The sequence below is a fragment of the Malus domestica genome, chromosome 15 (genome assembly GCF_042453785.1).
Source record: "Malus domestica chromosome 15, GDT2T_hap1".
NCBI lineage: Eukaryota > Viridiplantae > Streptophyta > Magnoliopsida > Rosales > Rosaceae > Malus > Malus domestica.
In genome coordinates, this window is record NC_091675.1 from 9,067,425 (window position 1) to 9,080,961 (window position 13,537).

The window sequence follows — 13,537 nt, forward strand, 5'->3', positions numbered from 1 at the left end:
ATTTACTTGTCCATCATATTCCTAGCTCCGAACAATTGGCTGATATCATGACCAAGGGGTTACATTGTCCTCAGATTTTGTATCTTAGAAAGAATCTCATGCTAGTCCTAGCTTGAGATTAAGCGAGGGTATTAGCTAGTCTTATGCTGACCTGGACAGTTAGGACACATGTAATGGCTAATTAATTATGTTTTTCTGTTGTTTAGTTTAAGTATATAGGTCTGTTTCTGAATTGTAGATGTTCAACTTCAGTTGAATGAAAAGTTGTATTTCCTCTCTCTATTCTCTAACCTAGTTCTCTTTGAAAACCCAAGCTTCTCGGAAAAAAACTGAAGAATTATCAATTTCGATCAAATAAAACTCTTAGAATATTGAAAAACACTTCTTATATATAATATTGAAATTTTCTCCAACAAAAGAGCGAATATAATAAGGCTCTTACAAGGCCATAAGGAACTGCAACATAGAGTTAGATCAAGTAGAAGCCATGAACAGTGCGATCACTTGTCGAGGCAAGATACGGGCACAGTACTGTCATTGCAGGTTCCTTTGGCATGGCTGCAACTTGCATAAATCTTCTTACTAGGAACAGCAGAGGTGATATGAATTTCTTCCATAACAATGTTTTGACAGCCATGAATCTGGTTGCAGTTTAATGTGATCGCCTCCTCGCTACCAGAAGTTCCTTCAAAAGCAATGTATCTCACCTCGCTCACGGTCACAGCTGACGTCTAATCATCAAATATTTGGAACAAGTCAAGCCCCATGTCAACAAATGCGATACTATGGAAAAATTGTTCTCTTGCCAGAATCTTTAGTAATGCAAAATGGTTTACGTTTGTGAATTAAACTCACATTTATTATTCTAATTTTGTTGCATGTGAAATACAAATTCATAGTTTGACATTATAAGTATGGCAAAATAACATTACTCTATAAACCGTTAAACACTTCAAATAAAAAAGAGAAAGTAAATATACCTGATGATTATCGCAGCTTACTTTAGCTTTAGCATCACAATAAAATTGGTCAATGATGATAGGGTTTTCAGCTGCAACAAGTGTGATCTTCTCAAAAACTATATTCTTAGCATAGCCAGATCCACCCTGAAAATTAACAAGGACAATATCTTAGAGAATCGATGCAAACACAGGAAATGGGTCAACTGTATCTTAATTTGGAGACTGAACGTATAAAAAAATACTAACTATATAAATGGAATTTCTCCTTTGGACAAACAATAGTATAGTTCATCCAAACTACGGGGATGAAAGTTTCAATTTGGGTGTAGAGAAGATATCACATTGCTCTACCCAACTTGGATAAGATAAGGTGTGCATATACATAAATTTTTTATGGTACATATAATTATATATACCTGCCATGTTTTGATTCTTGCTCCATTTTGAGTACCATTGAAACTACAATCTCTCACGTAAACATTTTCTACTGTTTCATGAGCTCCATTTTTTCCTAAGCTTCCCACACTGAATTCAACAAAGTACATAAAGTTACAACGAGTGTTAAACTTAAGGATAATGAGAGGAAAACCAAATTTTTAAACCAAATTTGTAAATCAAATGATGTGTTACTAATATAAAGTAAATACGTTAATCAACACTTAAGTAATGATCCAATCATTAAAAACCACATCATTTGGTCTACAAAATTTAATTGAAAATTTTAGTCTCCCTAGGATTACTCTAAACTTAATTATATGCTCAACATCTAATTAATGTTGTCAATAAATTGATATAATATTTTTTGCGTGGTTATTTTGGATAAACCTAATTCCATGGCCTGGTCCACACGCAATGTTAGTAATGTTGATGTTGGAAGACCCAGAATTGATAGCGATACAGTCATCACCTGTTGTAACAAAATGCACAAAAAAACTAATTGGTTGCATGGCCTGCAAAATAATGATCATGATTAATTACATAAAATGAATTTAAATTAATTACCAGTTCCAATAAAAGAGTCATGAATATTGACATTGATAGAGTTTGAGATATCAATTCCATCAGTATTCGGACTTTCGGCAGGTGCAATTATAGTAAGATGGGAGACATCGACGTTGATGCAGTGGTTTATACCAATATGAGCTTTTGGGCTATTGACATGAGTAAGTCCACTTAAACGAAGATTGTCACATCTGTTAAAGTGTAGAGCCTGCAGTAATTGGTAAAACCCAACTTTAATTTAGTAATATGGATTAAAATGATATTGGTTCAAACAAATTCCTATGGTACCATCCTACCAGATGAAGTAATGCTATTTTTTAAATACAAACAATAGTGAGGAAACTGGGATCAACACACAAAACCGATACATTTGTTTATACATGCTTTAATACAAGTGAGTTTCACTTTCAAATGAAATGACGGATCAACCTATATTAGAGAGTGAGTTAATTATTGTGTCTTATGCGTGTCTAAATAATTTTGTTGATCAAATAATAAATTTGCACCACACACTACTAAAAGAAAAATCAGTTTGACTAATGGTTTGGATTCATAGTTTGATAATTAAATTCATACTAACCCTTGGTCCTTCGCAGCTCTTCTCATTGACCTGTAAATATGTTGGATGAGATAAGCATCTTAGATGTATGGTGATTATATTATAATTTCAATAGATACGAACAGAGTATTACATTTATAAAGGAGATATATTGGTTGGCAATGCTATTGCTCCACCAAGGTGAACCCTGGCCATTGATTGTTCCTGAACCATCCAGTATGAGATTTGCCACATTTGTAAATTGGAGCCAGGTATTTGATGATGGGCACTCTTTCCATGCATCCACCGTTTTGGGTGCCACTACATTCCCCAGGACCTACTCTCCGGACCCAATATGAAAGGAACATTTAACCATTTTTCAAAATTTCAAGTCATATTACTGAATAATTTTAGTTTGCAGCAATAAATGGACAATAGCCATGGATGAACCTGAGCCTACTACCAGAATAGCCACAGATCTTACATCACTATAGATTATTAAGCATAAGAGACTTACATATGACATGAACACATGACTTACATATGACATGAATACATTGTCACTCGCAGCGTTTTATACCACAGTGACCTAATACATGTGCCATATAAATCTTTCTTATCCAAACTCGAACGAGTACATTAGGATACAAAATAAAGGAAAAAACAACAGAGCGAAATATAAAGACAACGAAGGAAAGGAAATCTTAGCTATAATTAGAGGATTATAAATTCCTTATTAAATTTGCTTGCCATAAATATTCCTTATTAGATTTACCTGAATATGGACCCTCTTAGGCCTGCAAGGGCCTTCAAATTCGATAGGCTGCAGTAAGAATGTTTTTCCCTTAGGTATAACTAGTGTAGGTACGTCACCAACTTCATCTGCTCCACATAAGGCTTTCCATGCATTTACAAAAGCCTATACATGCAAAGTTAAGAACGGTTCATAATTTTTTCTATACAACGATGCTGGGAGTGGAAAGTGCGGCTAAGTAACACAATGATTCATATTTAAGTTTATTCTTTTTAACTTGTTCAAGTAGTATTCGAAAGAACGATGTTATCCACTCATTTTTTTTTACGTCCCAAGCTCCTAAACACAATCCGTTAATTTATGTGCTTTAGTTCTTTTCAATAATTTGGTCCAACGCCCAAAAATTGAGAGGTGCGTGCGTATAAAAGATAAAAATGGGTGTATGGATAACAACACTATAGTCAAAAAATTATTATTCAACAAGAAAATAACTGATTAAAATATTTTCATTTGTTAAAATAAAAGAATAAAAAAAAAACAAAAAAAAAACTAGTATTTTCCTTTGTAAGATAATGAAAAATGAAAAAATATTGAAAATTTGGCCCCCAATAAAACACATTTATGTCCTATTTCATGAAAATAATTTGTTTGGTGTAAAGCATGCTTTTGATTTAATAATGTGACGAATTAATTGTTTTTGAACCACCCATGACGACTTAAAAAAGAATATGTGTGTTACATTACTACTGATTCATGTATTTGGGATAGAACGTCATGAGTGACCAGGGGTCCAGAATTCAAGTATAATCAATAGAGAACCTATACACAAAGCATATACCTGTACAAAACATATGAATGTGAAAACAAAGAAGAAAAGAGAGAAGTTACTTCAGAATCGTCAGCTTCTCCATCCCCAACAGCTCTATAATTAAGAACATCAAATGTTCTTTCACTGTACCCAATATCAATCAACCCAGACAGCACAATGCTAAATATCAAAAGGCTAACGAGTCGGTCCTGCATTTTTTTACGAAACGGGGGAAAAATTAAACCAGAATTGAAGCAGCAAAAGTAATATGCTGGAGTCCAGCAATAAATTTGATAAGAATATGAATTGTTTGAGAGCTAGGTTATGTACCAATACATATATATAGTAGCCGCATGCAGGCAGGGGATGCAAAACAAATTGAGAGCGGGTAATGCTTATCTTTCATATTCATCAAAGTAAATCATAAAATTGAGATCTTGGTTTTCTTCATTTCCTTGTATTTTCTTATTGCGATTTTCCTTTTCCAAGTTAAACATATACGAATCCAGATGCAAATATATTACTCAGAAAATAGATTGTTTCCTAAAAATAGTTGACTAGGTTGAAGTGAAACTCTGTAGGCCACGTATATAGAACATTTGTGTAAAATTAAGATTTCAGTAAATTACTAGTCATCTTATAGTTTAACTGAATATATCTTTAGAAAATGTTTTTCAATTAATTACATTAGTTTCCATATATATAATTAGCTTACTAGCCAGAAACCTGTTTGCCTATTATGTTACTATTTAAATCGTGCCCCTTATTAACGTAAATTAGTATTAGCAAAAAGGACAGTACAGATACAGTGACTTTTACAATGCAGTCTCAAAGCCAAACCATCACAAAGGAACACAATTAGATACCGCACTCATCACAAATCTATATCGTTCTCACAATCAATGTGAGTCAAACAAATACGTACCAGTGTACCAAATGCTTAGTAGGTAAAGCAAAAGAACTTTATTCAATTTCTTTAACCCTATATTTTCAACCACCATTTCCAATTTGGAAGCATTTTCCAACTGACTGGAGATTTTTAAACTAGGTTGGTGGTAAATCATTTTTGTGCGGAAAAACAAGAAGTCATAGAACACCTTCTTCGTGAAGCTTTCTTTCTAGTTTGTTGAGAAGAACATATATATGACTGAGAATATGCAAACGCTTGTTTTATTTAGTTTGAGGGTTTCTTTTTTCTTTCTTTTTTTTCTTTCTTTCACACAATTCTACGTTCACGCATATTAACGATTGTCACACGTTAATGTTTGTTAGTCACATAGATACACATTAATGTTAACTATGATCAATCTTATACAGTAAGGAAGAATAAGAATGTAACAGACTTAGAGAGAGAGAGAGAGAGAGAAAGAACTTAGAGAGAAGATGAATATCTCTGATATATTTTCTTAACAACCAAGTAATACAGTGTTGAGGTATTTATAGTCCTACACTTACACAGCTAACTTCCTTAACTAACTTCTTCTCTAATCTAATTACAAGTGGCAACATCTTATACACCAATATCCCTATTCTATCATCCCCCCGCAAACACATGATTCGAAGCTCGAAGCATGAGGTTGGTACAGTGAGTACGAAACAGAGGAGAACTCAACCCTTTAGTCAAAATATCAGCAAACTGCTCTTTAGATGACACAAACTGAACAGAAAGTTGTTTCTTGGCAACGCGTTCACGCACAAAATGAACATCAACCTCTATGTGCTTAGTGCGTTGATGTTGAACCGGATTAAAAGCCAAAGCAATGGTGGACAAATTATCACAAAATAAAACCGAAGGTGATGTAAGAGGAACATGCAGAAAGACTAACAGTTGTTGAATCCAGTCTAATTCAGCGGAAGTAGAGGACAAGGCTCGATATTCAGCCTCTGTGGATGAGCGAGAAACTGTCAATTGTTTCTTTGATGACCAGGATATAGGATTGTTTCCTAAAAACACAGCCATGCCAGTGGTAGAACGCCTATCATTAGGATCACCTGCCCAATCAGCATCACTAAAGGCTTTTAATTGGAGTGGTCCTTGTGAATAAAAGAGGCCATGATGAATGGTACCCTTTAAGTACCTCAAAATGCGTTTGACAGCAGTGAAATGAGCAATCATAGGCTGTTGCATGAATTGACATACTTGATGGACAGAAAATGCTATATCCGGCCTTGTAAATGTGAGGTACTGCAATGCACCTACTACACTCCTGTACAACGTTGGATTGTTATAAGGAGCACCATCATCTTTGAGAAGCCGGTTATAGGGCAAACAAGGAGTCTCACATGACTTGGACTCAAGCATCTCAGTTTTAGTAAGAAGATCCAAAATATATTTGGATTGAGACAAACATAAGCCATGTGCAGTGCGAGAGATTTGAATGCCCAGAAAGAAATGCAAATCCCCCAGATCCTTGATATCAAATTCCTTGGTTAAAGCACTAATAACCTGTTGCATAGCTGCAGCTGCATTCCCTGTGATAATAATATCGTCCACATAAAGCAGTAAGATGACAATACCAGAGTCAACTGTCTTGACAAACAGGGAGGAGTCAGAATAAGTGTGCTGAAAACCCAAAAGAGGCAAGAACTTGGTAAATCTGTCATTCCAAGCTCGAGGGGCTTGCTTAAGTCCATATAGGGACTTGTGCAACTTGCAAACAAGGTGAGAAGTAGTGACATCAGCAAAACCAGGAGGCTGGGTCATATACACCTCTTCATCCAAAATGCCATGTAAAAAGGCATTCTTGACATCTAGTTGCCTAAGGGGCCAATTAAATTGAGCTGCCAAAGCCAATACTAGGCGAACCGTGGTAGGTTTAACCACAGGACTGAAGGTTTCCCCATAATCAAGACCTGGTTCTTGACTAAACCCTTTAGCAACAAGCCGAGCTTTATGGCGAGCAATAGTGCCATCAGAATGTTTCTTGATCTTGAATATCCATTTGCAACCGACCAAGTTCTTTGTAGAAGGTAATACCACCAAACTCCAAGTACCTTGTTTATGTAAAGCACTGATCTCCTCTTGCATAGCTTTCAACCAAGTAGGATCCTTCATTGCTGTTTTATAAGAAGTTGGTTCAATAAGGGACAAATCAGTGCAGTCAGACTCCTGAATAGTAGCTAATAAAGATTTCGTCTTGATAATACCACTTTTGCTCCGAGTTTTCATAGGATGCAAATTGAGGGGTGGAACCTCCAACACCACTTGCAAAGTATCAGGACCAAAGGACGCTGCTGGAGAAGAATCAGAACCAGGGACAAGTGCCATAGGGACAGGGACTGGAGAATGAGAAGTGGAAGAACCAGTAATGGATGGAAAAGATAGGGGTGAAGAAGGAATAGGAGAGATGGATATGGGAGAAGGAGAAGGTGAAGATGAGGAGGCAGGATTGGTATGAGATGATGGTGATCTAGAGGATGAATGAGACATAGGTAACACAACATTGTCATTAGAAATCACAGGTGCGGGAAGTGTGAAAGTAGGAACTGAAGAAGATTGATATGAATTTTTAGAGTGAACCAACAAAGTTGTGTAAGGAAATTGATCCTCATCAAACACAACATGTCTCGAAATATAAACTCGTTGTTTAGAAACCTCATAACATATATACCCTTTATATTTGGTAGCATAACCCAGAAAAATACACTTGGTGGTCTTGGCTTGTAATTTAGTAGCATTATAAGGCTTTAACAAAGGATAGCATGCACAACCGAAAATTCGGAGATGAGAGATAACAGGAAGATGACCAAACAAAAGTTCAAAAGGAGATTTATGTCCTAGCACAGAAGAGGGCATTCGATTAATGAGGTAGACAGCTGTTTGACAAGCATACGACCAAAAACTAGCAGGTAACCTAGCTGTTTGTAATAAGGTCACCGTGGTTTCAATAACATGCCTATGCTTTCGCTCGGCTAGACCATTTTGCTCGGGTGTATGTGGGCAAGAAAGTTGATGAGTAATACCCTTATCAAGAAGAAAGGACTGAAATGCCTTACTAACATACTCACCCCCTCCATCACTCTGTAAGGTTTGAATAGCAGTTGCAAACTGAGTAAGAACAAATGAATAGAATGTAACAAAAGTAGCAAAGACATCAGATTTGTTGATCAATGGAAACAACCAACAATGTCTTGTATATTCATCGATAAAGGTCACATAATATCTGTAACCATCAATGGAAATAGAAGAAGCTGGACCCCAAATATCACTATGAATAACAGCAAAAGGTTTTACAGACTTATTGGTACTTAGGGAAAAGGGAAGTTTACAAAACTTGCCCTCCAAACAGCTAGAGCACATTACAAGTAATGAAGACTTGGAACAAGGGATATTAGCTTGCTTTAGCATCAAAGAACCAATGTTATTAGATGGGTGACCTAGTCTGTTATGCCAGGTTGTAGAATGAACATGCTGACCAAGGAATGCTGTAGCTTGAAATGGAGCTGAATGTGTAGAATGAGATGTGGCAGAAAGACAAGGGATGGGATAGAGGCCATTACTGCATTTTCCCTTGTAAATGATCCTCCTTGTGGCCTTGTTCTGAATCCAGAAGCAGAAAGCATAAAAAATTAGCCAGCAGTTATTATCTAAACAGATGCGATGCACAGATAACAAGTTTTGTGTCAACTTCGGAACATAAAGCACAGAATTGAGCTTAATCGGATGCACATAATTTAGTTTGGAAACATTGAGAACTGTGCTACCAATATGAGACACAGGTAAACCTTCACCATTGGCAGTTTGAATGGTCTCAGATGTAGGATATGGCGATGCCAAAGATAGGTTACTGAGATCAGCAGTCATGTGATTAGTGGCTCCAGAGTCAATGATCCACACTTGAGGATTAGAATAAGAAGTAGACGGTGAAGATGGTGATTGAGTCATCACAGTATGTAGTGCGTGTGGAGATTGTGGATGAGGATGAAAAGGTTGAGATTGCATTGATGAATGCTGAAATGGAGCATTATAGCTTGGAGCACCATATGTGGATGGCTGCATTTAAGAAGGATAGAACTGTCGGGTAGGACCACCAAAATTAGGACCCTTGTCATTGAAAAAACAGTACCATGTGCTGTGATTGTGCTTGCCACATATTTGACATGGAGCTTTATCAAGAAGTTTAGACTGGCAATATGGAGCAGTGTGTCCTTCAACATTACACGTTTGACAAGTAGGCAGCAATGGTGCACTTGGATGACCAAAATATGGTACTGGGGAGTGACCAAGTATGCCTGGACTTGGTGTAGGGAGCACATGGGTTTGAGTATACTGTTTGGGTGAATAGAACCGAGCCCCTTGATGAAACTTGCCTTTCCCTTTGTTTTTATTCCCATTAAACTGCTTGTAGCCTCCAGAAAAGAATTGAGACTGCCCAGATGCAAGATTAGGTGAGTGATTCTTGCCAGAATGAGGGACAGTATTAGCAACCATGGCAGTGATAAAAGGTGCAGTTGTGGAGGTTTCGACAATGACCTCTTCAGCAAGCAACTGAGATCGAAACTCCTTAAGAGAGATCACATTCTCACAACCCCGAATAACACAGCGAAAAGTGTTATATTCAGAGGGTAACCCATTGAGAGCAAGAATAACTATGTCCTCATCCGCAAAATAAACCCCAGCAGCAGATAAGTAATCTATAGCCTCTTTAATTCTGTGAAGATACTGAGACACCGAATCAGACCCTTTCTTTATCGTCTGAAGATTTGACTTCATTTGAAAAATGCTAGTCTTAGACACTGTAGAGAACTGTTCTTTCAGACGAATCCAAAGATCCTGAGAACTCTTACTACCAATAGCACAAGACAACGCAACAGGAGACAAAGTGGCTATGATCAATTGCATTATAGCCCGATCATGCATTTTCCACACCACAAATGCATCGGATTCAGCAGAAGTACAAGAGCCAGAGTCAGTAGGAGAAACTGCAAATTGAAGTGGACAAAGGTGCGAGCCATCAACAAACCCCATAATACCATTGCTTTCCAACAAAAGTTGTATCTGAAAATTCCAATTGAGATAATTGGAGTCATCCAATTTGACATTAACCGAAGTCGAGATTGTGGAGATTAAAGCAGTAATCGGAGATTGCACAATTTGAAGTTGCGTTGCAGTCACCATTGAAATGTCGTCTGAAAAACTCTCTGAGGAATAATAGCAAACAGTTGATATGCAAGACGGAAGGAAGCAGAAAAGATGATCGAAGAAAGATCACGACCACCCAAGAAACCCTAGAAATCCAAATTAGAGGAAGATGAAGAGAATCAGAGATCAGAAAAACACAAATCAAGAAGAACGAATACACCTTCAATCGGAGCGGAAGCAGAGGATCGAAGATTATGCGCAGGCAACAATGGCGATTGATACCATGTTAACTATGATCCATCTTATACAGTAAGGAAGAATAAGAATGTAACAGACTTAGAGAGAGAGAGAGAGAGAGAAAGAACTTAGAGAGAAGATGAATATCTCTGATATATTTTCTTAACAACCAAGTAATACAGTGTTGAGGTATTTATAGTCCTACACTTACACATCTAACTTCCTTAACTAACTTCTTCTCTAATCTAATTACAAGTGGCAACATCTTATACACCAATATCCCTATTCTATCAATTAACAGCATCCTTATTTTCGTTAATCTTGAATTCAAATTTTCTCTTGAGCATGTGGCCTTAAGTCAACATGTGGAAGCTTTTCTTATTCCACTTTGAGAGTCTCTTTACCATTTCTCTTTCTTTATTATCTTAAACAAGTATATGATGCACTGCGTGATAATTTTGATGTACTGATCACTTCGGTTACTAATCTCTATTGTATGGTGCGTGAATATTTTATTACAAACAACATTATTTACTAGAAACGGAAGGTCTTATCCGTCAAAGCAATCCACCACTTGCATATGAGGCATAAAGAATCACTTGATTTATTTACTAATTCCTTTGAAAGAAAGATCTTGAGAGAAGATTTAGGGAAATAATTATAAAGGTAACATATCACTATTTTCCCAATTCACACAATTAATACACAACGAGCCCAAAATCTTTCAACAAATAATCTTATTATAGAAGCACTAGTACTTCAAGATTGAACATTAACACATAATACATCTCATTTGGAAGGGCAATCAGCATCAGGTACAGTAGAGATTGATTTCCATTGGCATTTTTGCATGAAGATGTGAGTGGCGTTCCAGGCACGATGAAGGTTAAGTTGACATGATCCATTACAATGGTCCAACGCAAGGTACAACAGTTCAGTGCTATTACTTGCTCGCTAGCTGAAGTTTGAAGGCACTAAATGTAACTGCAAAAAAAACACCATTTTCGTTTCGTCATGCCAAATAAGGTTTCATCGCCTAATGGTTTGTCCAGCAAAAATTTGTCGGGCAAAAGTCGTCGATTATATATGCTTACCCGCCAAATATTAAAACTTTGTTGGGCAACTATTGTTCTCCGACAAAATTACCCGACAATTTCATCGAGTCAAGTGCGTTGACCAAATTGACCCTATGATTATAACTTGTTTGACGACAGCATTTGGTCTCTAAAACCCATTGTTGAGTTGAAATAGTATCTTAAATGATGAAAATCGTACAATTTTGCCTGACGAATTTTCCACTATTTGATCTGGCAAAGTTGTATGTTTCATAAATAAATAAATTTCTAAATTTTTTGCCCCATGAAACAATCGTCAAGTAAGGATTTAAAGAAAAAAAATACAAAATACATGCTCGACGAAAACATTCAGGTTTTTTTATTATTTTTAAAAAGTCATAATTCACTTTGTCACGCCTAATTAATTTCTTACACACTCTCCAATTTTCATCTTCTCTTTAAATTTCTAGCTACGTCCATTTGAGTCTTCAGTTTTGGTTGAACTTAGAGAAAAATTTGAAATCATTTTCAGAAACAAAACTAAGGGGAAAGAGTGAGTTGAACTTGGAGCGGAGAACCCTAAACAATAAATAATTGGCACATGTTGTCTGGGACCATTTTTGTTGTAGTGGAAAACAGTATCTGTACCAAAGTTTTCTGGTAGTGAACATGTGTGTTTTAAAAAAGGAAACCGATATCAAGAGTTTTAGTAGAATCAAAGATAGGTCAAATTATAAGCATCAAAATTAGCGATCTTAAGAAAACACATCACCTGCGTGGCGGATTTGGTGAATCCACTCTTCACCTTATGCGTGACTGTGCGTTTGCTCGGTGCGTGTGGATGGCTTCTCCAATTGGCTTTCCACCATGTCCTCATCGCTCCTCATCTTCGATGGATTGGATTGCTTCTTGGGTGGCGGTTCTGAACCCCGAGAATTTTGCTATCTGTTTGATGATTCTTTGGGCTATCTGGGGTGCTCGTAACAATAGGCTGTGGAATATACAATGGAGGCCCCAGATATTCTCGCGTCCAGATGCATCTCTTGGTGGCAGGCTTTCATTCGAACTGCTGTCCCAACTGTGACAGCAAGTGCACACCTCCATCAGGACGTTAAATGGTCTCGGCCTCGGACAAATTTTCTGAAAATCAACATTGATGGGGCTTGGAACGAATCTTCTAAGCAAGGGGGAGTTGGCATGATTAATAATAGGAGCATATTTTTGCGGCTTAGTTAGCTTGTTTTCTTGTATTTTCATAGTTAGTTTCTGTTTATTATAGTTGTTGATGCACAAAACCGGAGGGGTCTTAGAACAACGTAAATCCGACTGTGAATCTGCAAGAAAGTAAAGAACACAAGATGTATAGTGGTTCACCCCAATGTTTGGGCTACATCCACACTGATATTGATTGTATTTCTCTGTATGAATGTATGAATTATAAGTGTGAGGGGGAGTCCCCCAGAGAAAGAGAGAGTTTGAGAGAGCTTCTCTGTTTGTGAGCCTTGTGACTTTGTATGTGAGGATGAGACTTGAGGATTGTGAGGGTGAGGAGACCCTTTTATAGACTAAGGGCTCCTCCCCTTTTACATGAATCATGGGCTCAATGTCTGGAAGCCCAAGTAACGAGACCCAATATAATATGGTACCAACAATTGTGATTTAAGTTATTTTCGTGTGTTTGTAGGTCCAAATGACAAAGTTGACAAGAAAGTGCAATTTGGAGCATTTTGGAGCAGTTTTGGGCCAAGAATGGATAGCATATGAATGGAGTAAGGTGGATGGACGTTTTTGAAGTTCAAGAGGTTAGGAATATGCTGAAGAGATGAAGAAAATAAATTAAAGACAAAGAAGATAAGGAATCAGCTAAAAGGAAGGAACATTATCCAAAACCTTATCCAATCTTATCTTATCCAAACTAACTTTATCTTATCTTATCTTATCCTACCTTAATTCCAGCTACAAGGGGGACTCCTTATCACATTAGAATACCTAATATCTGATTCTAGAAGCCCTGAAACAATGCAAATAACCTGATTCCTTTATCCCCTAGAAATCTGACGAATTTAATCCCTTCTCTTTTGGAAGGTTTGTGCCAAACT

The 13,537-nt window shown here is 36.9% G+C and overlaps 1 protein-coding gene across 1 annotated transcript; it reads right to left on the reverse strand.

Annotated features, from left to right (window-relative positions):
• Positions 1 to 438: 438 nt before the first annotated feature.
• On the reverse strand, positions 439 to 4,279 carry LOC103400248 (probable polygalacturonase At3g15720). The gene is made up of 8 exons (XM_029093337.2): positions 4,145 to 4,279; positions 3,278 to 3,421; positions 2,697 to 2,839; positions 1,965 to 2,176; positions 1,788 to 1,869; positions 1,379 to 1,487; positions 981 to 1,106; positions 439 to 731 (listed from the first exon to the last, which is right to left on the reverse strand). Exons 1-8 carry the CDS (start codon positions 4,277 to 4,279, stop codon positions 501 to 503), a joined length of 1,182 nt encoding a protein of 393 aa, XP_028949170.1. The 3' UTR covers positions 439 to 500.
• Positions 4,280 to 13,537: the final 9,258 nt, after the last annotated feature.